Source organism: Bufo gargarizans, chromosome 3 (assembly GCF_014858855.1).
Source record: "Bufo gargarizans isolate SCDJY-AF-19 chromosome 3, ASM1485885v1, whole genome shotgun sequence".
Lineage (NCBI taxonomy): Eukaryota > Metazoa > Chordata > Amphibia > Anura > Bufonidae > Bufo > Bufo gargarizans.
In genome coordinates this window covers 63,750,553-63,777,751 of record NC_058082.1, presented here as the reverse complement: position 1 = coordinate 63,777,751, position 27,199 = coordinate 63,750,553, and the positions used below count along the sequence as shown (strand labels likewise).

General features: G+C 42.8%; 1 protein-coding gene across 1 annotated transcript; it reads right to left on the bottom strand.

Annotated features, from left to right (window-relative positions):
- Positions 1-2,490: 2,490 nt before the first annotated feature.
- HIGD1C (HIG1 hypoxia inducible domain family member 1C) lies at positions 2,491-25,967 on the bottom strand. Its single transcript, XM_044284067.1, has 4 exons — positions 25,908-25,967; positions 16,672-16,771; positions 5,511-5,645; positions 2,491-2,745 (listed from the first exon to the last, which is right to left on the bottom strand). The coding sequence occupies exons 2-4, from the start codon at positions 16,760-16,762 to the stop codon at positions 2,681-2,683; spliced, it is 291 nt and encodes a 96-aa protein (XP_044140002.1). The 5' UTR covers positions 16,763-16,771; positions 25,908-25,967; the 3' UTR covers positions 2,491-2,680.
- Positions 25,968-27,199: the final 1,232 nt, after the last annotated feature.

Here is a 27,199-nt window from a genome sequence, read left to right as displayed (position 1 = left end):
CATCTATCAATGCGGCTCTTTCATCCCAGCACTGCAGCGGCACCGAGGTAGTGCCGGACTTTTTCTTCCCTATATTCACCCCATCATAAGATGCACTAACTCCCCCCCCCCCATTTTGGGAGGGGATGCGTCTTATAGGGCGAAAAATACAGTATGTATGGATGAGCAAACAATAGAACACTGCAGCCCTTTCATTCTACTACCTGATGGAGGCCCAAACACGGATGGCCTATTCTTTATAACTGTGAAGTCCTTGTGATATATTGTACATAGTCCATGTACAACGCCATTAATTCATCCGTGCTGCCTCAGTGCAGGTGTCCTGTAGTTTTAAGCGCTGCTGGCATGCAACAACAGGTCTTTACCCAGTGTTTTGGGTATGTACAACACTCAGTCCTCCACTCCCTGGTGCAGGCTGCGGCAGGATCTCAGCAGCACCTCCTGATGGTGGGTCTTCAAGCACCACAGAAAATATGCTCGTAAATATTAGAAGTTTTCTGTGACTAAAAGAAGCTAATATCAACAAAACAAAGTAACAACTATATAGTACAAAAGTGTTGGAACCCCTACATTTAAAATTTGTAATTTAAAAATCCTATTTTACAGGTCAATGTACATAGCAAGCCTGTAGCTATGAGGCAATGATCACTTTCAGACATGCACCTGACATTCATAGAATATTCAAGTCCTTCACATAAACAGATACAAAAATATACTCTACTGAAAACTTCTGCCACTCAGATAACCAGCACTGGCTTTTATTGGCATGTACTGTACAGAATTATACTTTGCTTTACTAAGAAACTATAAATATTTTATATATATTTCACTCTGTATTAAGGATCACAATGGCATGAACTGACTACGAGGGCCAACATCTGACACAAGCAGTAAAGGGATTTTCATTGTACTGGTGGCTGGTGATGTACAATACACACACTGACAAAAAGTGGAAATTTAACTGGAACATCGAAGCTTGGTGCACTGTCCTACTACTAATCCATAAATTATTTTTATACCAGGTGATAAAGGGCAAAGTAATTATTTAATAGTTTGCTAATAAATACACCTAGACTGTGTAGATTAGTACACCTAGGCACCCCCTGGCCTGGTGCCTTACAGAGCCAGGAGTTACTGCAGTAGATGAACCACAATAAGGCTAGTTTCACACTTGCGGCAGAGAAATCCAGCAGGCTGTTCTAGTAGAGAACAGCCTGCCGGAGTTCTCTGGATCCATCACTGCCGGATACTACCGTCTTCCCACCAGACCCCCCAACTTCTGTATGCGTTGTCTGCTGGAAAATTCAGCCTCAAGTGTGAAACTAGCAGACCATGTGGCTGTGATAGGGGTCACTTAAGAGAAAGGGTTTACAGTCCTGGTTGGTCCCATCTGCCTTGGTGAAAAGCTGTGAAGTACAAGAGGGTTTGGAACTGGTCCAAAGGTGATCAAAAAGGGCCTACAGGAGGTAAACAAACACCATAACAAGGGAAGTGTGTGTGTTGGGGGGTCCTGTCTTATGTATGTCACAATGATCTAGATTTTTCCAGGTTAGAGGACCCAAGAGTTAAAACTGGTAACCTATGGCCAAAAAACACTCTTGTTCCCCCCATAAAAGAGACTATGGGGAAGTGAGGCCCCTATTCAAGCAGAAGACACATAGGCAAGAACCAGTCCAATTCTGCTGATAAGTTTGGGAACTTTTTTAAAACGCTGTATTTATGCAGGGATGGTGAGTGAAACTCATATTTTAGAGATTTATGATGAAACGTTCTTTTACATTACCTACCACAAGGTATCCCACCTGGTAGAAGCCTTGCTGACATATGGATGACTTTTGGCTGCTCAAGTAGGTCGTGCTCAGTTACATTACAGCCATCAAGGATTCAACACCTTAGGCAATACTCAAGAACATTTCTAAGAGTCCATTCACATGTCCGCAAAATGGGTCCGCATCCATGCCACGCAATTTTGTGGAACAGGTGCGGACCCATTCATTTTCAATAGGGCCGGAATGTGCTGTCCGCATTTGCGGATCCGCCAAAAAATAGTACATGTCCTATTCTTGTCCGCGGACAAGAAAAGGCATTTTCTATGAGAGTGCCGGCGATGTGCGGTCCGCAAAATGTGGAACGCACATTACCAGTGTCAGTGTTTTGCGTATCCGCAAAACACATATGGACGTGTGAATCGCCCCTAAAAGGAGACCAGTAAGACTATCAGACCTGTCCTGAGGCACCGAGGACTAACAATAGACAAAAAAATTGACCAAAGCCTGTGACTTGAGAGCAGAAGATTATGACTACCACAGTACAGGCAGTATACATACACATAAAATGACACGTATATATGTAGATTGGCTTTCTATACTCGGCAAAGAAAAAAAATGCTGTTAAAGTGTGTTGAGCTAGTGTAGTGCACCCCCTCACCTACTAATCCTGGAAGTATTTTGCACCATGAGTTAAAAATTCCAGTCAAATTGCAGCTAAAACTATTAAAAAAAACTGTTGATTTACTGGTACATAATCATCACAATCAATAAAACTGCCTATATGTGGTATTGTAGCAAGGAATAGGTAAATTAGTGATTAAACGGTTTGAAAACACAATAGTTAAAAGCTTGTCCAGGCCTCAGAAGGTTGATTACCAGACAGGTCTACGGTGACAATATATGTTCCTTCTTCATTCATCAGAATGATCTTCAAATCGAGGCTTGATATATTCCTTGTACATGGAATATAATACACCTAAATCAGAAAAGAAGAGGATCATACAAATACTGCCCAAAAGGGATCGACCGACTGATTGATTTTTTAGGGCCGATACCGATAATCTGTGAACTGTCAGGCCGATAATTTATACCGATATTCTGTGAATTTTCATTTTTGAAAAAATAAAAAATTCCTACACAAATCTGCTGAAAATGAATATGTTTATTGTTAACGTGTATATTTTTTTGTAAATCTTTCTTTTTCATTTTTTTTTTTACACTATTAGCCCCCTTAGGGACAAGAACCCTTGTCCTATTCACCCTGATAAAGCTCTATCAGGGTGAATAGAACCTCACTCTCCCTGCTGCTCTGTGCTTTGTGCACACAGCAGCAGGGAGCCGACTATGGCAGCCAGGGCTTCAATAGCGTCCTGGCTGCCATTGTAACTGATCAGAGCCCCAGGCTTACACTGCTGGGGCTCCGATCTGAACTTCCACTGAGGAGGAGGGGAGAGGGGACCCTGTGGCCACTGCCACCAATGATTAATACTGGGGGGCGCACTGCGCCACCAATGATTAATACTGGGTTTGGGGGGCGCACTGCACCAGCAATGATTAATACTGGGTTTGGGGGGGGGTGCACTGCACCACCAATAAAGATAACGCTCTCATTAATTCATATAGAGGAGGCGGGAGCTGGCTGCAGAATCACATAGCCGGCTCCTGACCTCTATGAGCGTTAGCTGCGATCCGCGGCAGTTAACCCCTCATGTGCAGCACCTGAGGGGTTAACTACCGCAGATCGCAGCTACTTGTCATAGAGGTCGGGAGCCGGCTATGTGATTCTGCAGCCAGCTCCCGCCTCCTGTATATGAATTAATGAGAGAGTTATCTTCATTGGTGGCGCAGTAGCCACAGCCCCGCCCCTCCTCTTGTCCTCCCTCCTCTCATTGGTGGCAGCGGCACAGGGGGGAGGGAGACACTGCTTCCTTCTCCCCTGTGCTGCTGAGGGAACACGGATCGCGCCAACATCAGCGCGATCCGTGTTCCCAATACGTTATCGGAGTATCGGCAAAATAGATGCCGATACCGATAACTTTCAAAATCCTGAATATCGGCCGATAATATCGGTAAGACAGATAATCGGTCGATCCCAAGGCCCCAAACTTCTTCAATAACCACCAACAGCCCCTGTGATACAGAATTGGACTGAGTCCTAAAAAAGATCTGCTTCTTGGATCTCCTGTTTTAAACACCTGGTACGGTTAAAGAGAGGTTTCTAACTTTTTTTTATAAATTACAAAATAGGGTTGCACAATGCATTGAACTATCAATGCTTTTTCGATAATTCAAGTGTTTTTTTGTTCATAATTGACATTGTCATTATTTCAATAATAAGGTGTGCTACTGCGAAGCTTAGCAGCAGGTCCGACTATTCAAAGCATAGTTTTCTCTATCAGCGACTGCATCATAGTGGGAAGGGAGCGATGCAGGGTACGACTTCCCCGATCACTCACTGGTGCTCCATCATGTACTGGGCTGAGACAAGAGCACCACGGTCCACACTCTTTTATAATCTCTGTCATCATGGTTTTCAGGCCATGTGTGTGTTTGGGAATCCAGAGGCATACATGTATGGGACTGGGGGAGATGGTCACTCCAGCAGGAGGGGTGTTGCTACTGCAGCGCTTATACATGATGGGGGTGGCAACTCCTGGGTTAACATTGGGTTAATGAGTGAGTTCATGATAAGGTTTCTTACTAATAATGTAAAGTACATGGAGGTTCAAAATTAAAGGTGCATTCCCACAAACATTTTTATTCCCTGACCTGTTACGAAGGTAAATGATGCAGTGAAGGTAATTTTTTTTACCATTGACTGTATTTATGTGTTATATCCTCCCTTCTGATCCTCAGCTGTGTCCTGTGATCAACACTCTGACTCTCCACATAACACAGCATCTTATATATGGACAGGAAGCCAGTTTTTTTTTAACGTATTCCTATGGTAGCCTTAATGTCAGTCTCATAGGAATGAATAGAGAAGTAACTGACTTCCTGAGTGCTGGTCACATGACACAGCTAAAAATTTGAAGGGAAGTTATAACTCACAAATAAAGTCACCGGTAAAAAGAATATCTTCACTAGAATTGACCGTACATCATGTACTTTTCTAATGGACCAGAGAATAAAGAGCTTTGTGGTAGTGCTTCTTTACTAACATTATATACCTCACTTAGAAATTGACCTCATTATGCACCCACACATTACCCTCATGTTACCTGTTATGTGAGGATGTACTTGATGGGGGCACTTACTATTAATGTGAGGCACATGGTTTTATCAGTTTGGACCTCCATGTGCCTCACATTAATAGCAAGCAACCTCATATACCTCAATGGAAGGAATTTATATTTTCGTGTTTTTCTGGCACGGTATTGTCTTTGTACTGAGAACTGTCATACTGTCCTTGGTATTGGAATCAAAGATCAAATTTATCGTGACAGCCCTACTGGAAAGCCTGAGTGTTGGATCAGAGTTATTACCAAGGTCCTCAACAGAAGTTTGCTGTAAAACTTGGGGGCTTACTGGAGATTCACAATATCTAGAATCCAAAGAAGTGGACCTTATTGCCAGCCTGTGTCCACAGAGCCCACATTTTCATCAGGTGGCCATCATCTCTAATCATATATAGTCCTCGGTATCTCCATTACCCCATAACTTGCCATTCATTCAAATAGACTGAATGTTCAATGTGACAAACATTAGAAAAAAGTTTAAGCAAACTAATGTTTAACCTACCAAAGGTCATAGCGCCAACCACGAATCCTTGGGCACCAACTCTCATGTGAATGAGATGTACTGACATCTTCTGGTCCCCACGGCTGCGGAGTTTGTAGAGGCCATAAGCTACCACTGCCATGAAGCCAGCCATTCCTGGAAGGGAGGGGGAAACTAAATGTTTTTTGTTGTGTGGGTGCATTAAACTGAGAGACATCCTGATAACCCAGAGCAGCGTCTGAGGACATTCTGCTGCTAGCACCAGTTACCCTGTAAGCCTGTGTTCATATCTGTCTTGTGGTTTCCATTTATAATGGATGTTATAATGTAGCGACAGATGCACTGCATAAACCGCTTCTTTAAATTTGATGGAATTTGCAACAAAGCAAATGTGAACAGAGATTTACACTGACATCCATGGCAAATTCTGCAGTCTTTCATGTGTCCAGGCATCCTGCATTTAATAGATCCTTTTTATACTGAAGCCAACTTAGAGGCTGTCCACTGTAGTTCATAGATAGATAGGTCAGCCCACCTAAATGACTTTTTGCACTAATAAGGCCAACAAAACCTTTAAAGGGAACCTGCAACCTCAAAAATGCATCTACACCGGCCAGCAGTACCTCATAGTAGACCGCAGCCTGTTTTATCCTGTTAATGATGCTGCGTAAGTTAAAAAAACGCAGTTTTATTCTCCATCAGCACTATCGTGCCGGCCATCTTGAAGTCAAGGGGGCAGCGGCCTCCTTGCTTCAAGTCAAGGTAACCACGCCCCCTAACCGTCCCCTCTTGCCTGACAGTGACAGCCTGCAGTGCAGCCGCGATTCCCCAAGTCTCACGCATGCGCATTGCGCCGCTGACACCCGACTAACAGCGGCAGCAGGAGATGGGATAGAGCATTACTACAGAGCGCACCGCGCATGCGCGAGACTCAGGCTGTCACTCTCAGGCAAGAGGGGACGGTTAGGGGGCGTGGTCCCTTGACTTGAAGCAAGGAGGCCGCTAGCCCCTTGACTTCAAGCTGGCCGGCACGATAGTGCTGATGGGGGAATAAAACTGCGCAGCATCGGACAACAGGATAAAACATATGATTATTAGCAGGCTGCGGGCTACTATGAGGTACTGCTGGCGGGTGTAGATGCATTTTTGAGGTGACAGGTTCCCTTTAAGAATGACAGCTACAAACTAAACGCAGAAAATAAAATGAGACATCGAGCACAGCGCCTTGACCTTTAATCACAGTCGTATACACTTTACTAAGGTAATAAAAGGAGAGCAGGTTTCATTATTATTATGCAGAACCTCGGTAAAACGCATTCCTTATTTTACTGCCAGTACATTATGAATGACTCTCACCATGTACATCACTGATGGATTTTTCATATAACCGTAGCTTTATTTCACATAAACCTGTGATGACCAATGTGAATCCTAACAAGGTTTTCTGACAAAAAGAATCCCTTGCAGCTCCCCCAAAACTTTTGCGGAGTCAGAGGGGCTTGAAAACATAAAATAAGATCTACTCACCTCCACAGATTCCCTGACGCTGTTTGGGTCCCTGCTGCTCTCTACTTCCGTCGTGACTGTCCTGAAATACCTTTCAGCCAATCACTGTCTGAGTGCGGGGCACCACTGCGCCCAGTAATTACTTAAAAGAGCATTTCAAGGCACCATCTGCAGGTGAAACTCGAAAAATTTGAATATCGTGCAAAAGTCCATTTATTTCAGTAATGCAAATTAAAAGGAATTGCAATAATGCAGTTTAAATTTGAATTTTGTTAAAAAGGTTTAATATTCTATGCTCAAAGTGTCACACTCTAGTCAGCTAATTAATCCATACCCCCTGAGCAAAGGGTACCTCAAAATTGAGACTTTGGAGTTTTCATAAACTGTAAACCATAATCATCCAAATTATAACAAATAAAGGCTTGAAATATCTCGCTTTGCATGTAATGAGTCGAAATAAATGAACTTTGCACGATATTCTAATTTTTCTAGTTTCACCTGTATAAAAATGGGAGCCAAAAGTAGAGAGCAACAGGGACCCGGGCATCTTCAGAACGGCGGTAGATCAGTGGAGGCGAGTACATCTTATTTTATGTTTTTAAGCCCCACTGCCAAATATATTTGTTTAGCTGTGAGTCTTGGGACACCCCTTTACCTTGCGGCACATAAATGTGTACAGGTCCTCAAACCACAGCTGCTCAGTAGAAGGCCCCCTGCTGGCCATGTATGGTCTAATGTAAACACTGCAGAGCCAAGGTCTTCATGCCATAGGACATGGTGTTGGTCACAGTGATCCTTTCTAGGCTGTCCCCGGCTGCATACGCTTCTGCGCAGGCACTGAACAGTACCTGAATGCGTGCGGCACGAGCGCAGATACAGGATATTTTAAACTCTTATGCACGTTGCTACAGTACGCAATGTGGAATTTCTGCACACAATTCTGCTCATACACACTACATGTGACTGTATCTACTTAGGGCACGCTTTTGGCCTCCAGGAAAAAGGCTTTGACAGATACCTAACATTGGCATCCATCACCCACGGGCTATAATAGCATCTCTTAACAGAGACGAGGTGAGCTTTTCAATAGCTTCCATGACATATCCAGACACCACAATCGATCATGGTCTATTAGGTATCTATTTAACCAGTCCCTAATCCATAGGCTATAAAAGCATCAAAGGCAGGCACATATGAAGATGGGACCAACACAGATGCCTTCCGCTGCCTAGCGCACATGTAATAGGTCATAGGTACAAATCTGCTGACAGATGCCCTTGAAGTGTGGTTTCTTATCGCCTTTGTTGGATGATGTCAGTCACCATGTACCAGATTCTAGATGTCACACGCGGAGTGGATTCATGCCATCTCTTTTGCTTATACTTATCGGGCAGATAACGAGGCTATTTTAGTACACCGAATTCAACAGCCCTGACACTGCTTCATACATTATATCTGCAGACCCATGTCCTCATTTACTCTCTTCTACTCAGTCTGACGTTGACCTTATTTCGAATTGCAATATCTCTGCAACCACAAACTGCCCATGAATGAAACTCTTCCCACTTGAAATGCCAAAGCACAGAGTTTCAAATGATTACTGCTAGATGCTTCTCCCAATGTACAAACAACCTCTAGCCTCAGTCATTAGCGAGATGGCCACACCACAAGACGCAGGGTTTGGCGTTCTGCTATACAGCAAAACAGAATCTGCAACTGCGATGGCGTTTTGGCATTGATCCGCCAATGTTAAAGAGAATTTGTCTCTGGTAACAACAATTCGATAAACGAGTCTTCAGCGTAGTCCACTCTTCGTGCCAGCCGAAAATGTGCAATACCTTATACAAACTATCTGGCGTGTGCTAAGGGGACTTACTTTTTTCTTTGTACTTTACGTGTTTATTGGATTTTCAGTAATAAAATAATAACATACAGAAGAAAACCTGCATCCATCATACATTCTACATGCTGAGGGTCTGGTATCAGGAAGGGAATGCAATAGTGAGCATAGGAGTCCATCTAATGAGAAGACTAAAGTTATAGAAGATATAGAAAAGAAAGAATAACAAAACTACAACAAGATGAAAGAAACAAGAACAGTGATCCTGAAAGAAAGGCGCGTGTTGTAAGAAAATTCTGCCAGGCCGTGCCAAGCAACATTGTACGCAGACAGATGTCAGAGTAAAGGCGGGTTTAGATGGGCAATGGAGCAACCGATTGTCAGAAAGGAAGCATTCCTTCCCGACAGTCAGCTGCTCGCTCAGTGAAGGAGACTGTGCATTTACATGCAGCGATCTCCTCCCCAGTATGAGGACGAAAGATCGCTATTAGGATCGTCCTTCCCTATAGAGAATCATTGCTTCTGAGCAGCAGATCGCTGTATAGACAGCACGATCTGCTGCCCAGAAACGATGATTGATGTCTCTGCAAGACAGGATCACCCAATGAAAAAGCGTTTCACTCGTTCATCTGGTGATAAGCGGACATTTACACAGGCCGATTGTCGGAAACGAGCGTTAATCTGCCCAATAATTGGCTTGTGTAAATCCACCTTAATGGTGGGGGAGATAGGCATATTGGCTCGATAACATTGATTGGGTTTTCTTACTAGCGGACAAGTCCAGAGCATAAATGAGCACATGTTGTGAGTATTGGTTTATGAGTGCAATCACTTCAGAAATGGCTAGCACGTAGGCTTCTTTCCAATGTCTAGCTATAACTTTCCGGGTAGCGGTCAAAGCATGAGTTCAGATCCATCTGCAGCGAGGGGGAAATATTAGAAATGCCTATCCCTAAAACAGCTAAAGCAGGGGAAAGAACCGGTAGGGAGATGTCATGTTAAGGTGACATTTAATCATGAGGCCATGCGGCTGCAACTGGTACCTGATCTTGGTGCAGATGACGAAGGAAAGTGTGATGAGATGGAACACAACATGGAGGACGACAGCTTCTTACCACTTTCAGTTTTAGTGATGAAGCAACGTTTCACACAACATTTCACACGTTATCACAGTAAAATGCACTGCTTTGAAATTGGGTACATCTTTATAAAACACCCTGTGTATACAGTGGATATAAAAATTCTACACACCCCTGTTAAAATGTCAGGTTTCTGTGATGTAAAAAAAATGAGACGAAGATAAATCATTTCAGAACTTTTTCCACCTTTAATGTGACCTCTAAACTGTACCACTCAATTGAAAAACAAACTGAAATCTTTTAGGTAGAGGGAAGAAAAAAAATATAAAAATAAAATAATAGGGTTGCATAACTGTGCACACCCTTAAACTAATACTTTGTTGAAGCACCTTTTGATTTTATTACAGCACTGTCTTTTTGGGTATGAGTCTATCAGCATGGCACATTTTGACTTGGCAAGATTTGCCCACTCTTCTTGGCAAATCACTCCAAATCTGTCAGATTGCGAGGGCATCTCCTGTGCGCAGCCCTCTTCAGATCACCCCACAGATTTTCAATCGGATTCAGGTCTGGGCTCTGGCTGGGCCATTCCAAAACTTTAATCTTCTTCTGGTGAAGCCATTCCTTAGTTGATTTGGATGTATGCTTTGGGTCGTTGTCATGCTGAAAGATGAAGTTCCTCTTCATGTTCAGCTTTCTAGCAGAAGCCTGAAGGTTTTGTACCAATATTGACTGGTATTTGGAACTGTCCATAATTCCCTCTAGCTTAACTGATGCCCAAGTTCCAGCTGAAGAAAAACAGCCCCAAAGCATGATGCTGCCACCACCATGCTTCCCTGTGGGTATGGTGTTCTTTTGGTGCAGTGTTGTTTTTGCTCCAAAAAGTTCAACCTTGGTTTCATCAGACCAGAACACCTTTTCCCACATGCTTTTGGGAGACTTCAGATGTGTTTTTGCAAAATGTAGCCTGGCTTGTATGTTTTTCTTCGTAAGGAAAGGCTTTCGTCTTGCCACTCTACCCCATAGCCCAGACATATGAAGAATACGGGAGATTGTTGTCACATGTACCACACAGCCAGTACTAGATATTCCTGCAGCTCCTTTAATGTTGCTGTAGGCCTCTTGGTAGCCTCCCAGACCAGTTTTCTTCTTGTCTTTTCATCAATTTTGGAGGGACGTCCAGTTCTTGGTGATGTCACTGTTATGCCATATTTTCTCCACTTGATGATGACTGTCTTCACTGTGTTCCATGGTATATCTAATGCCTTGGAAATTCTTTTGTACCCTTCTCCTGACTGATACCTTTTAACAATGAGATCCCTCTGATGCTTTGGAAGCTCTCTGTGGACCATGGCTTTTGCTGTGGGATGCGACTAAGAAAATTTCAGGAAAGACCAACTAGAGCAGCTGAACTTTATTTGGGGTTAATCAGAGGCACTTTAAATGATGGCAGGTGTATGCTGACTCCTATCTAACATGATTTTGAATGTGATTGCTTAATTCTGAACACAGCTACATCCCCAAATATAAGGTGTGCACACTTATGCAACCACATTATTTTAGTTTTTTTTTTTTTTTCTTCCATCCACCTAAAAGATTTCAGTTTGTTTTTCAATTGAGTGGTACAGTTTATAGGTCACATTAAAGGTGGAAAAAGTTCTGAAATGATTTATCTTTGTCTCAGTTTTTTTACAGCACAGAAACCTGACATTTTAACAGGGGTGTGTAGACTTTTTATATCCACTGTATATATATTATATACTGTATTTTGTGTATGATGACTGATGATGTCTCGTCAGCAGGGTTAGGCACTTACCAGACTTAAAATATGAAATGTATAATTGCCCCTGATGGTAATAATTCTAGAAGTCAGCCTTTCATCTTTAGTATTAATAAACTGGACAGATCGGTCTCATTACCCCTACTTAGAAAACATTAATATTGGACAAAATCTAATTAGCACCGAGCGCAGCCAGCCTTACACATGGCAGTGACAAGTTAGGGGGCTTCAGCGCTGTAGCGCAGACAGGCACGGCACCTGTAAGAAAGCTTCTCCGAACCTGAAACAGCACCTGAGCCCTAACTCTGCTGATAGCAGCAGTAGTGCAGGGAAATTGTTAGGGCTGGACTAAATGGGGGAGATTTATCAAAACTGGTGTAAAAGTAAACAGGCTTAGTTGTTCATAGCAACCAATCAGATCCAACCTTTCATTTTTCAGAGCTCCTTTGCAAAATGAAAGGTGAAATCTTGTTGCCCATAGTAGCCAATAAGCCAGTTTTCCTTTACACCAGTATTGATAAATCTCCCCCAATCTTGCGGCAGGTGGGCGATGATAAGTTCTCCCATCTTTAAAGGGTTGTGCAAGAATGAGTATTTTTATATTTTTTGGAAACCTCCCACTTTACCAGACCTGTAAAATAAAGCCCCCTAATCCCCCCTGCCCCCCGTTCTTGCACAACCCCTTTAAATATAAATATAAGGTAGATAATCAGAGGAATATTAATGTCATGACTCTTCATTTTAAAGCCATCAGGACAAACATTGCTGGCCATTATTGGTTCAATCTACACAACTGATGTCGCTGCCATGTGTCAGGCTGGCTGCGCTCAGTGCTAATTAGATTTGTCCGACATTAAGGTTTTCTAATTAGGGATGATGCAAAGGATCTGTCCAGTACACTAGAGATGAAAGGCGGACTTTCAAGGGGACAATTATACATTTCATATTTAGAATCCGTCTTTCATGCGTCCAGGGTAAAGCTGCATAACCTCTGTGTACTGCTGTGAAGATATATTCTAGAAACCTCTGTACCTATGGCATCCAATGGAACAAGCCACAGTGTTTTTTTCTGCTGACAATTTAATAAACTCCACATGACTCAATATGAAACAAAAAATAGCCAGTTTTTTTATTTGTTCGGCGATTGTCTTAGTTAGGGGCTCATTTTTTGCGGTATGAGATGATGGTTTGATTCGTACTATTTTAGGGTGCATATGACTTTTTGATCGCTTGGTATTACACTTTTTGTGATGTAAGGTGACAAAAAAATGCCTTTTTGACACACTTTTTATTTGTTTATTTTTTTACGGTGTTCAAATGAGGGGTTAGGTCATGTGATATTTTTATACAGCAGGTTTTTACAGACACGGCAATACCCAATATGCATACTTTTTTTTATTTATTTAAGTTTTACACAATAACAGCATTTTTTAAACAAAAGAAATCATGTTTAAGTGTCTCCATATTCTGAGAGCCATATTTATTTTTTATTTTTGGGCGATTGGCTTATTTTTTGCAGGATGAGGCGATTGTTAGATTGGTACTATTTTGGGGGGAATACACCTTTTTGATTGCTTGGTGTTGCATGCACTTTTAGTGATGTAAGTTGACAAAAAAAAGTTTTTTTTATCACAGTTTTTATTTTTTATTTTTTGACGGTGTTCATCTGAGGGATTAGGTCATGTGATATTTTTATAGAACAGGTCGTTACGGACATGGCAATAGCTAATATGTATACTTTTATTTATTTACATTTTACACAACAATATATTTTTTGAAACAAAAAAGAAAATCACATTTTAGTGTCTGCATAGTCTGAGAGCCATAGTTTTTTTTTTTTTTTTTGGCGATTGTCTTAGGTAGAGGCTGATTTTTGCGGGATGAGGTGACAGATTGGTACTATTTTGGGGGGCATACGCCTTGTTGATCGCTTGCTATTATACATGTTGTGATGTATGGTGACAAACAATGGCTCTTTTGACAACGCTTTTATTAGATTTTTTTTACTGTGTTCACCTGAGGGGTTAGATCATGTGGTATTTTTTATAGAGCACGTTGTTACGGACACGGCTATACATAATGTGTCTACTTTTTTTTTACATTTAACACAATAAAAGCATTTTTGAAACAAAAAAATCATGTTTTAGAGTCTCCATATTCTGAGCCATAGTTTTTTTTATTTTTTGGGCGATTGTCTTAGGTAAGGGCTCATTTTTTGCACGATGAGATGGCGGTTTGATTGGCACTACATGTTTTTTTAGCACAGTTTTTATTTGTTGACGGTGTTCACTTGAGGGGTTAGGTCATGTGATATTTTCATAGAGCCAGTCGATACAGATTTTTCTTCTTTTCCCTATTTTTTTTAAAAAAAATTTTACTTGAAACTTTTAATTTTATTTGTAAAACTTTATTTTTTTTTTACTTCTTTTTTCACTTTGTTTTTGTCCCACTCTGAGACTTCAACTTTTGGGAGTCTGATCCCCTTCACAATGCTTTACAATACTTCTGTATTGTAAAGCTTTGGCTGTAAGTGTATTACTGAATGTAATACATTTACAGCTTCCTGCCTGTGAGATCCAGGGGGCTGGATCTCACAGGCTGTCACGGAAGGCAGCCACAATGCCTAAGGAAGGCATCGAGCTGCCTTCCCTGCCATCGGGTCCCCGTCACAGCAGCGAGGGGAACCGATGGCAGCTCCAATCCCCGCAAGGACATCACACGTGCCGCGGTCAGTGCTGACTGCGGAACATGAAGGGTAATGCGCCACTATCAGTGACTGCCGGACCACTGCTGCGGATCGGGCAGGCGCAGCTCTTGCACCCGCCGAATTAGCATGCCGCCGTACATGTATGGCGCTGGCTAAGACACGTCCAGTTGCGCCGTACATGTACACCGCTGATTGTTAAGGGGTTAAATGATTCTGCTGGGATTCGAACTTAACCACTGAACTATAGAGCTTCATGGGTAACCTGCTATAACTATATTATGGCTAAAACCCTCAGTAGTAGTTTCCCACATATTATGTATTCATATATATCAGAGGTATGATTTTATATATATATTTTTTTTATTACACATTTATTTTGTGCCATACAAAAAATAAAAAAATAACGATACTTCTGCTGTATAGAAATACCTGCAAAACTACTATGAGGTTTTTCTGTCACAGCTTTGCATTGAGCTTTAGAGCTCAGTGGTTAAGATTCTTGCATGTAATGTAGAAGGTTGTGAGTTCAAATCCAAGCAGGAACATTTCAGAAAGAGAGGGTAATTAGACTTAAATACACAGGGTGCCAATGCTTGGCGATACCCCCTTCATGGTCATACTACCGATTCCATATATGGAGTCAGAGCAGGGACTCCTAAGCCAGAAAGAGTCCCGACTCTTCGGGATTCCCTACTGTTTAGCGATTTGCGACTAGACATGAGTGGGCCCCCTTCCCAGACAAAACAAGCCATTATAACTAATAAAAGGTATTTGGGAATTTATTTATAATAAAGTAATATTTATGTATTTTAATTTTCTTAATTCCCGGAAAAATAAGGTTTTCATATAACAGCTGATTCCAAAAGACCTAGAGTTCTGAGCCTTTCTTAGGTCGAGCACGCGCAGTGTGTTGCTATCAATTCTCTAGCTAAATGTCTTGTGCAACAAAGGGAGTGTTAGGGTACTTTCACACTTGCGGCAGAGGATTCTGGCAGGCAGTTCCGTCGCCAGCAAAACGTATGCAAACTGATGGCATTTGTCAGACGGATCCGGATGCAGATCCGTCTGACAAATGCATTGAAATGCCGGATCCGTTTGTCCGATGTCATCCGGAAAAATGGATCCGGTATAACATTTTTTTGCATTCTTTTTAGGTCTGCGCATGCGCAGACCAGAATGCCGGATCCGTTTTGCCGGAACACTTAATGACGGATCCGGCACTAATACACTTGAATGTAAATTAATGCCAGATCCGACATTCTGGCAAGTGTTCAGTCTTTTTTGGCGGATAGAAAACTACAGCATGCTGCAGTATTTTCTCCGTCCTGAAATAGCAAAAAGACTGAACTGAAGACATCCTGATGAATCCTGAACGGATTGCTCTCCATTCAGAATGCATTAGGATTAGGCCTCATGCACACGACCGTTGTTTTGGTCCACATCCGAGCTGCCGTTTTTACGGCTCGGATGCGGACCCATTCACTTTAATGTGGCCGTAAAAGACGCGGACAGCACTCCATTTTGCGGACAAGAATAGGCATGTCTACAATGGGCCGTCCGTTCTGCAAATTGCGGAAGGCAAATGGGCGGCTCAGTTTTTTTGCCGATCCGCGGTTTGCAGACCGCAAAAAACAGCACAGTCGTGTGCATGTAGCCTAAAACTGATCAGTTCTTTTCCGGTATTGAGCCCCTAGGACGGAACTCTATGCGGGAAAAGAATAAAGCTAGTGAGAAAGTACCCTTAGTGTGCTGGTGATTACCGAGTAGAGGGGGCGTGACCGGACTGTATATCAGGCAGCCAATCAATAAACATCAACACTCACAGCAGGAAAGCTAAGGATTGTGGGGATTGTAGACTTTTAAGTTTTGTGAGGGAAGATCAGGCGCCATGATACTCTCAGTGTGTTGCAGGCTCACATAGGAGATAGACAAATGGATTGCAAGGTAAATTGAAACTCTGGTTATATGTACAGGTATGGGTTCTGGTTGGGTCACAGCTTGCAGCCTTAACGCGGTTTTTCAAAAATTAAGTTACTTTACTGGAATACCCCTTTAAGTTGTTGACAATATTATTCACCAATATTAGGTTTCAATACCGCCAAACCATAGCCACCCCCTGCACAAAGCGTCTTCTTCATAACAGCAGTTAATAAAACCCTACTAAATGACCTACTGATCTGACTCCATCTTTTTGTGTGCATGGAAAGCCACTGGCACAGAGCAGGACTTCTAGAATGTCCTACAGAATAGACACATATTACATACGTTACCTATAGGGACAAAAGGTGACTCCTTAGACTTCCTCATCAGCTTTGAGGTTGTTGAGTCGCTTTCTTGGGGTGTCCATTCTTCAGATGACATGTTTGCGTTCTATGTGGAAGAAATCATGATACAATAACATTAAGTAACACTTTATTGCTCCTCATTTTATCCAGTCATTGAATTTACCATTTATACATGGGGGCAAATGACACACTCTAATACTAACTTATCGCTAATAAATGATTAACACCAACAACATAGTGGAGGAAATGGCCGCTGAGCTTTATTAAGGGTCACTTAAAATATTTAACAACCATAAATTAAATAAATAAATTAATTTTAAAATACCATCATAACAGATACCAAAAGACCAATAATAAATTAACCATATAAAGACCAAGATCCACTCAGCATGAGCTGAGCGACACTACCCCTCTAATAAAGCCCAGCGACAGGTGACACGGTGCGAAAATAAGGGAAGGGTGGGTGGGATGCTGGTCAGTTCTTCAGGCACATCTGAGGCTACTTTCACACTAGCGTTCGATCGGATCCGTTCTGAACGGATCCGATCATATTAATGCAGACGGAGGCTCCGTTCAGAACGGATCCGTCTGCATTATATTGGCAAAAAAAAGCTAAGTGTGAAATTAGCCTGAGCGGATCCGTCCAGACTTTTACATTGAAAGTCAATGGGGGACGGATCCGCTTGAAGATTGAGCCATAGTGTGTCATCTTCAAACGGATCCGTCCCCATTGACTTACATTGTAAGTCTGGACGGATCCGCACGCCTCCGCACGGCCAGGCGGACACCCGAACGCTGCAAGCAGCGTTCAGGTGTCCGCCTGCTGAGCGGAGCGGAGGCTGAACGCCGCCAGACTGATGCAGTCTGAGCAGATCCGCATCCATTCAGACTGCATCAGGGCTGGACGGAAGCGTTCGGGTCCGCTCGTGAGCCCCTTCAAACGGAGCTCACGAGCGGACAGCCGAACGCTAGTGTGAAAGTAGCCTGAGCCAGCTCCGCCGAACCTGTAAATATAAAGGGGAACAGATTCCCGCCACTAAACCAACAACAAATCAGAGGGCTGGAAATCTCCCCCAGCAACAGTCAGCAACCAATCAGGTGCGCTTTTCACTTGTACAGCTGGAATCTTCTAGACTGCAGGTAACACACTTTCTGAGGTAAATTTACCTGTAATAGAAAAAAGGGCGGGAAAAGACAAACAGGGGAAAGAAACATGGATACTACATAAACCCTAATTATATAATACCTATGGTGTCATTGCCCCCATGCTTCCCCCCAAGCTAAACGCTCTGGTGGGGTTAATTCATGAAATGCAGGATAGTTGCCTTACATCTGGTGGCACCAGAGGCAGAGCTCATTTGCCTCCCTTTCTTCCCAGGCTTATAAGACTGATCACACCACATTCTCCATAAGGGGGTATATTATTCCCCAGATGTATGAAATTTTAAAAAAAAATACACATTTAGAGCTCTATTTAGTTAGGTAAACGGACGGAAACATAATAAAACATATGCAGAAGAACAAAGAGCACTGAACTGTGATGAGCGTCTCCTTATAACGAGGCAACATTTCTAATAAACAGAACGTACAATTGAGCCTCAGTGCAGATGAATAGAGTACCTCTCGTAAAGAAATAAAGATACAGAAACAAAACAGGTCAAAAACCCCAAATATGTAGAACTATCAAATATTTTAGTACATCGAACTCCATAAAAATGTATTATATATATTTTTTATACATACAGTATACACACACACGTTCTATTAAAAAAAAAGTACAGAGGGAACACTAGACTATAAATCAAGCATAAGATGTTATAACATATATAACCTATAAAGGTATATTTGGAGGTAAAGTAACCATAAACCTGCATACTTGCAGGACCTGTGTCTATCTGGACAACAGGGCCCCATTTGCCTGCCGCAGAGTATGAAGAGTTGTCTTGCATAACCTGTGGATCAGTCAGAAAAGTCCAGGTTGGGAATACACATTTATAGAGACTAGATACGTACGGAGACTTATTGGTAATGCTCCATGACATGGGAAAATAATATGCAAAGAGGTATCTCTCAAGAAAAGAGAACCATCTTGCTACCATCACCTTTTGAAAGTGGCTCCCTATGAGTCAAAGTCCAAATTTGTATGTTTAAACTGTTTTACCAATATAAAAAATCCACATGTACCAGTTACAACTCTGCTGTCAGCAGCATACAAGCGTTACAACGCTGCACTGATTAGTTTGTGGATTGTCTTGGGCCCCCACAAGTCACGCTTCAGACCCTCCAGTTTGTGTTCCTCCACAAAGCGGATGAAATCTCTGTAGTATCAGGGACCGTTCCAGTTGTAAGGAATGGAGCTGTCCCAATTCCCACCATTGCAGGGCTCTTTGTACAAAATGTCTCACTTCACTTTGCCCATTTTGGAGCCCCAAGCAAAGTGAAGCCCTTCCAAAAGATGGCACCATGAGAGAAACCTCTTTACATAAAGTGAATCTAAATTAAAGGGAACCTGTCACCAGTTTTATGGTGTCCTAACTAAGGGCAACATAAATAAGTGACTGATTCTCTTAGCAAAATGCTGGGTCACTTTCTTTAATTGACCCAGTCAATCTGCCAACATCTTGTATTGAAAAGCTCCAGCTGATAATGATGATGCCTGAATATTCATAAACTCCTGACTCTCCCCGCCCACCTGCTGCTGATTGACAGTTATTTTCCATAGGAATCAGCAGCAGGTAGGCAGGGCAGTGGCTATAGCTCTGAATTAAATATACGCTGGACTCAATGACATCACGCTGGACTCAAATCAGCTCATTAGCATGCAGCATCTTTGTGTGTATATTATGAGGTAACCATCTGTCACACCAGTAAGTGAATACATCTAAGGTACTTTTTAGTAGTTAATGATTGTATATAATTAGTTAGATTATAATCAAATATCCACATGACAGGTTCCCTTTAAATCAATGTCTAGTGTGACCAGCCTTTGCCTTCAAAACAACATCTGATGCTCTAGGTTTCGTCAGGGGAGTCGGTCAGGATTAGGCTAGGTCTACACGACATTTGTCGCGCAACATTTTGTTGCACCAATGTCGCGCGTCAATTTTTATAATGGTAGTCTATGGTGTCGCACTGCAAAAAATCCATTTGAGATGGATATTTCTGCGACTTTCGCATCGCCATATGTCGCAGTGTGACACCATAGACTACCATCATAAAAATCGTTGTGCGACAAATGTTGCAGTGTAGTTGTGCCCTATCTGTTACGCAACTTATTGCCGCGCGACAAATGTTGTCGTGTAGACCTAGCCTAAATGGTGTCCTCAATGTTTAGAAACACAAGCAGATACTTATCCAGCAAACAAAACCATCAGAGGGTCGTCTGATTAGCTCCAAGTGTACTCTGCAGCAGGACAATGACCCTAAACATACAGTCAATGTCATTAACCCCTTCAGGGCTCCAGATGGCAACCAAAATGGTCACCATTTGCGCCTAGACCCGCCGCTTTCACAAACTGACATGGGATGCGCTGCTGTCAGCACGTGCCATGTTCTTCTCAACAACACAGGGGAGAAGGAGGCAATCCCTCCCCCTCCACCACTGCTGCCACCAATGGGCTGATAGCAGGGAGGGGAGGGGCTGTGGCCACTGCGCCACCAATGATTATAATACTTTGGGGGGGTTGGGGGGCGCACTGCGACACCAATGATTCTGATTTATAATACTGGGGTTGGGGGGGTTCGGTGCACTGCGCCACCAATGAATATCGTTTATGCTTAATACAAAATCAGGCTGCGGGTGCCGGACATATCCCATACCCGGCACCCAGCCTCTATGACTGCGCGCTGCGATCTGCGGCACCTGAGGGGTTAATAGCGGCGGATCGCAGCACGCAGTCATAGAGGCTGGGTGCCGGGTATGGGATATGTCCGGCACCCGCAGCCTGATTTAGTATTAAGCATAAACGATATTCATTGGTGGCGCAGTGCACTGAACCCCCCAACCCCAATATTATAAATCAGAATCATTGGTGTCGCAGTGCGCCCCCAACCCCCCCCAGGTATTATCATTGGTGGTGCAGTGCGCCCCCAACCCCCTAAGTATTATCATTGGTGGTACAGTAGCAGTTCTGATCGGAGCCCCAGCAGTGTAATCCTACTGAAGCCCTGGCTGCCATGGTAAGCTCCCTGCTGCTGTGTGTACTATGCACAGGGCAGCAGGGAGAGTGTGAGGTCCTATTCACCCTACTAGAGATCTACTTAGGGTGAATAGGACAAGGGATGAAAGGTCCCAGAGGTTCTAGCCCCTAAGGGGGGGAAATAGGTATTAATTAAAAAGTAAAAGAAAAAAAAAAGAAAAAAAAAAAAGAAAAAAAAAAACAAACACCAAAATATTAAGTTTATATCACCCCCTTGCCCAATTTTACATATAAAATATATAAACAATAAAAAAATTAACATATCACCATGCCCGAAAAAGTGCAAACTATTAAAATATTTAAAAATATCTCCTATGCGGTAAACGCTGTAACAGAAAAAAAACTAAGAAACATGCAATTTGCCATTTTTTAGTCACCTTGTCCCGACAAAAGTTAGGTTACGACTGTTCTATTATGGTCCAGACGTTCCATGAAATGTGGAATGCTCTTTTTTGGTGTTTTATTTTTTTCACGTGGTAACGAGTATCGCAATACTTTTTTATGGTATCGAAATCGACTATCGTGACAACCCTAGGTAAGACATGTAATTATATGTATTTTAAATTTGGCGACTAAAAATTTCAATTTGGCTCCTAAATTTTTCAGGTTAGGAGCCAATGGCTTCTTGATATTTTTTTGAGTCTGGAGCCCTGCCCTTAAGGCTGAGTTCACACGGGCGAGATTTCCGCGCGGGTGCAATGCAGTAGGTGAACGCATTGCACCTGCACTGAATCCTGACCCATTCATTTCAATAGGGCTGTGCACATGAGCGTTTTTTTTCATGCATCACTTCTGCAATGCTTTAAAATCGCAGCATGTTCTATATTCTGCGTTTTTCACGCAGCCCTGGCTCCATAGAAGTGAATGGGGCTGCGTTAATAACGCATTGCATCTGCAAGCAAGTGCGGATGCAATGCGTTTTTCACTGATGGTTGCTAGGAGATGTTGTTTGTAAACCTTCAGTTTTTTATCACGCGCGTGAAAAAAGCATCAAAACGCATTGCATCCGCGCGGAAAAAACTGAACAACTAAACGCAATTGCAGCCAAAACTGACTGAACTTGCTTGCAAAATGGTGCGAGTTTAACTGAACGCACCCTGAACGCATCCGGACCAAATCTGTCACGCTCGTGTGAACTCAGCCTAACACCATCGCCGTACATGTTAGTTCTCTAAGATGTTTGGAACAACTTTCCTGCCAAGTTCCTTCAAAGACTGTGTGCAAGTCTACCTAGAAGAAATGATGCTGTTTAGAAGGCAAAGGACGGTCACCGCAAATATTGATTTGATTTACATTTCTTTTTTGTTCATTCGCTTTCATTTTTTAATTAATAAAAATAAAGTGAATGAAAATGAAAGCATTCTTACTTTTTTGCAAGTGCCAAAAAACGTGAGTGCGTATATATATATACACAAATACTGATAATATATAAATATATAAACATACATATTATTTGCTTTTTTTTACAGTTTGAATTTAAAAAAAACTTCCAATCCAAACTTTCTACATAAAAATGGCAAAGCTTGCACTTCCTAGTTAATCTTTTTTCTTCTCCTATGTTACATGACTGAACAGTGACTAGTTTCATGAAATGTACACAGCAGTTTACCAAATAACCTCGCCGGAGTCGCCGCCAAGATTAACAAAGGCGACATGGAGAGAGAGAACAGTGAGCGGTGATCGTGCAGCTCTGTCTGGCAGCCTGACCTTGCTGCTTACAGGCTGCCAGGAAGGGAGTGTGACAGGCCCTTATCTGCGGCTGCTGGCAGCGCACAGGCCTGGCGGAGGCCGAGGAACAGAAACTGAGGCCTTGCTGAGCAAACGATACAAGTACGGGTACAGTCAAGGACACATTAACCCTATTCAATCATGGATAATCACATGTCTAATCAAAGTCCTGCACTGTAAATGAAACCCATCCTCACCAGTCTGGGTGTCAGCTCCTAACCCTTCACCAATACAGAGCAACTCAGCAGACCGAGAACTGCTGACCGCTGCCACTGTGGCATTGAGGACCGAACCCTTTTATTCTATTGTGAGTCCTGGGTGGGAATCTGACAGCTCTCACAGGGGAGGGTAGGCCGAACAAATGGGGTTTCAGTGACATTTTTCCAGATTAAAGCCTCATTCACACGTCCGTTTCCGTGCTCAAATCTGTGAGAAGGTGAAGCTGTCGATAAAGGATCCGTGTGTCCGTTTTTTGCTGTCTGTGTACCACTGACCCTGCACAGCTGAAAAATAATTTTTAAAGCATCTCTGCCTAATGATCGGTGAAACTTGGGTTGTTGCATCCGTGGATTTCACGGACCCATAGACTATAATGAGCGCGATAGATCTGTGAACACGGACAAAATAGAGCACGAGTCCAAGCTAAAACACTGACCCACGGACCGTGCTAAGACACTGATGTCTGAATACATACATTAAAATGAATTGGGACGTGTGAATAAGGCCTTATGTACATGACCGTGGTTTTTGTCCACATCCGACCTACATTTTTTGCAGATTGAATGCGGACCCATTCATTTCCATGGAGCTGTCCACATCCGCACTTTCGTTCCGCGGCACCCCAAGAAAAAAATAGAACATGTCCTATTCTTGTACATTCTGCATAAAAGGATAGGACATTTCTATAGAGGGCAGGATGTTCCATTCCGCAAAATGCAAAAGGCACACAGTCGGTATCCATGTTTTGCGGACTGCAAAACCGCCAACGGCCGTGTGCATGAACCCCAGGGCTGCTTTTGCACATAGAGGACAGTTTATCACTGTATTTGATAAATTGTGTCGCACACTATGTTTGCACCATAATCTGCGACTTTTTGACTTCTCAACGCTTTTCTAAAGTGGTAGGAAAAGTGTTGGCGTTTAGCGGGAGGGGCGGGGCTTACTGCAATATATGCCAGAGGCTGGAATAAGTTATAGCTCAAGTCTGTGCCAGCCCCCAGATGATGCAGATTAGAGTTTAGGGTGCCAGAGATGCGACTGATTTATTAACAGGCATCTTACTCTGGCGCAGGGGGATCAAGGCTGCCATATTGGAACACCATCTCTACCCCCATTGTTTTTCACTGCCATTTCTATGCACTTTTGAAGTTTTTAGTACTCTTTTATTGCACTTTTTTTTTTTTTTGTGGTAAAAATGCCAGCTCCGGATGTTAGCGGAAGGTCTGTGGGAAATATGAAATGCAGGACACACAAACGTTTTTTGTAACTGGCATTTTTGTTCATTCAGTGGTAGTTTTTGCCTTTCTTGATTTTTCAAAAACATGCTGTAGCTCTTGGTGTTATTCCTGGCAATTTGAATCCCCTTCTCTATTGGGAAAAAAGGGCATGAAGAAAATGCTAGTGGTAAGACACACTGGGCCTCATGTATCAAAACCGTAGAACTGTCTTAGTTGCCCGTAGCAACCAATCAGAGCTCAACTTACTTTTTTTTTTCACAGCCCTTTAAGAAATTAAACCTGAGCAACTAAGACAGTTTTAAAGGGGTTCTCTCACTTCAACAAGTGGCATTTGTCATGTAGAGAAAGTTAGGCCACTAGACTAATTTTTCTATCACATTATATACTTCTCGTTTCCATGGTTACAACTACCCTTCAATCCAGCATCGGTGGCTGTGCTTGCACACTATAGGAAATAGCGCCGGCCTTGGTGAGCTCCTGTGTGAGAGGCCAATGCTTTTCTTCATAATGTGCAAGTACGGCCACCAACACTGGATCGAAGGGTGGTCGTAACCATGGAAACGAGCAGTGTATCATGTGATGGAAAAATGAATCCATCCAGCAAAGGAAGCAATATGGACAATCACAATACATTAGTAAGTGCCTGGTATTAACTTTCTCTACATGATAAATGCCATTGGCTGAAGTGAGAGAAGTGAAACAAGATTGTCAGGGCCAACTAAGGCCCCCTGGAGACGAGCACGGCTGTTACACCTACAGGCTCTGCTCTCTCTGCAACTGCCGCGTCCTCTGCACTCTGATTGACTGTAGGAGAAGTCAGGTGTGATCACGTTTACACTGCCTGGCCCTGTCAAAGTGCAGAGAGAACAGAGCCTCTGGGTGTAACGGTAACGCCCCCGTTGCTCCTAGAGGCTTATTTGCATATATTAAACTATCATTTTTCTCAGTAATGTGAACAAATATGAACATGGGACCAACACAGATGTCTTCAGCTGCCAAGTGCACAGGTACCAGGTCAGCCAGTGTCATAGGTACAAATCTGCTGATAGATGCCCTTAAATTTGTAATCACAAGAGTTTCGTTACGTAGATGTGTAGACGGATAAACTGCGGTTACATCAGGACAAGCCTCCCTGCATCTATGGCCATCTTTCCCTGGATTTGACCTTGATGCAGATTCGGTTTATATAGCGCCCTTTGCCTATAGGGGGGCATTCTAACCAATCTAGAACTTCACAAAAAGATAAACCTGCCATTACACACTGTGATCTACACCGGGGCTCATTCATCGGGCTGTACTGCTACACGCGGCTGTCAGAGATTTTTGGTAAAAGTCCCTTTGCTGGAAATAGATCAAATATTATTGCAAAAACACATATAAAGGGGGTAAGAGAATGTGAGATAAAGCCCTGCATACAGACGGGGATCCTCCAGGCCTGGGACTGCTCTAGGACCCCAGTCCAGGTAGGTGCCCTATTCACACTGGTGAGTACATCCGATACGGCGGTGCCTATGAAATGGCGTAGACGGAGGACAGGCTGAGGCTGTCACATCTGTCCCACAGGAAGGTGGTCCACATAATACAATACTGGCCATAGAGCAACAACCATTGGGAACATCACAAACAATGCAGCAATTCATGTACAGGCGCACATATGACTGCCAGGTGGAAGAACTACAAGTCCAAGCAAGCCCCCAATAAACCACAGGGCAGGTAGTAGCCTCACAGATCCATAAACAGCACAAGTCGGCTATAATAACTTATTACAAAGAGGAAGTATACTGCAGCATGAATGTCCGCCATTATTAGCGCTCCGTGCTCTGAAGCCTGCACCCACCTGGCAGCCGCCGCTCCGTGCTCTGCTCCAACCCGATGCCAAGCGAATCTACAGTGGGCGCTAACTACAGGGCGGCGACAGCTGCAGCGGCCCAGTGACGTCACCGGAACGTCGCAGCCAATCGGAAGGCGGGATAAAGCTGGTTAGCTCAAACCGCTGTAGAGAGGTGAAGCGGGGACAGTGTGTGTGTGTGTGTGTGTGTGTGTGTGTGTGCAAGTGTGTGTGCTACTGTCACTGAGCGGTCACAGGCCTACTGCATGTATTATGTCAGGTTACAGTCCCTCACCTACCCAATATATTATATAACGTTACAGTCCTTCACCTACCGCATTATATTATATAACGTTACAGTCCTTCACCTACCGCATTATATTATATAACGTTACAGTCCCTCACCTCCTGCATTATATTATATAACGTTACAGTCCCTCACCTACTGCATAATATTATATAACGTTACAGTCCTTTACCTCCGGCATTATATTATATAACGTTACAGTCCTTTACCTCCTGCATTATATTATATAACGTTACAGTCCCTCACCTCCTGCATTATATTATATAACGTTACAGTCCGTTACCTCCTGCATTATATTATATAACGTTACAGTCCTTCACCTACCGCATTATATTATATAACGTTACAGTCCCTCACCTCCTGCATTATATTATATAACGTTACAGTCCCTCACCTACTGCATAATATTATATAACGTTACAGTCCTTTACCTCCGGCATTATATTATATAACGTTACAGTCCCTCACCTACTGCATAATATTATATAACGTTACAGTCCGTTACCTCCTGCATTATATTATATAACGTTACAGTCCTTCACCTCCTGCATTATATTATATAACGTTACAGTCCTTTACCTCCGGCATTATATTATATAACATTACAGTCCCTCACCTCCTGCATTATATTATATAACGTTACAGTCCTTCACCTACCGCATTATATTATATAACGTTACAGTCCCTCACCTACCGCATTATATTATATAATGTTACAGTCCCTCACCTACCGCATTATATTATATAACGTTACAGTCCTTCACCTCCTGCATTATATTATATAACGTTACAGTCCCTCACCTACCGCATTATATTATATAACGTTACAGTCCGCCACCTCCTGCATTATATTATATAACGTTACAGTCCTTCACCTCCTGCATTATATCATATAACGTTACAGTCCTTTACCTACTGCATTATATTATATAACGTTACAGTCCTTCACCTACCGCATTATATTATATAACATTACAGTCCTTCACCTACCGCA

What these genes read in the sequence shown, in the direction of transcription:
- HIGD1C (XM_044284067.1), bottom strand. Translation starts at nt 16,762, where the DNA reads ATGTCATCTGAAGAATGGACACCCCAAGAAAGCGACTCAACAACCTCA. An exon ending in GTCACCTTTTGTCCCTATAG is followed by an intron (nt 5,646 to 16,671) that starts GTAACGTATGTA and finishes CCTCCCTTCCAG; the next exon opens with GAATGGCTGGCTTCATGGCA. An exon ending in GGTTGGCGCTATGACCTTTG is followed by an intron (nt 2,746 to 5,510) that starts GTAGGTTAAACA and finishes TTTCTGATTTAG; the next exon opens with GTGTATTATATTCCATGTAC.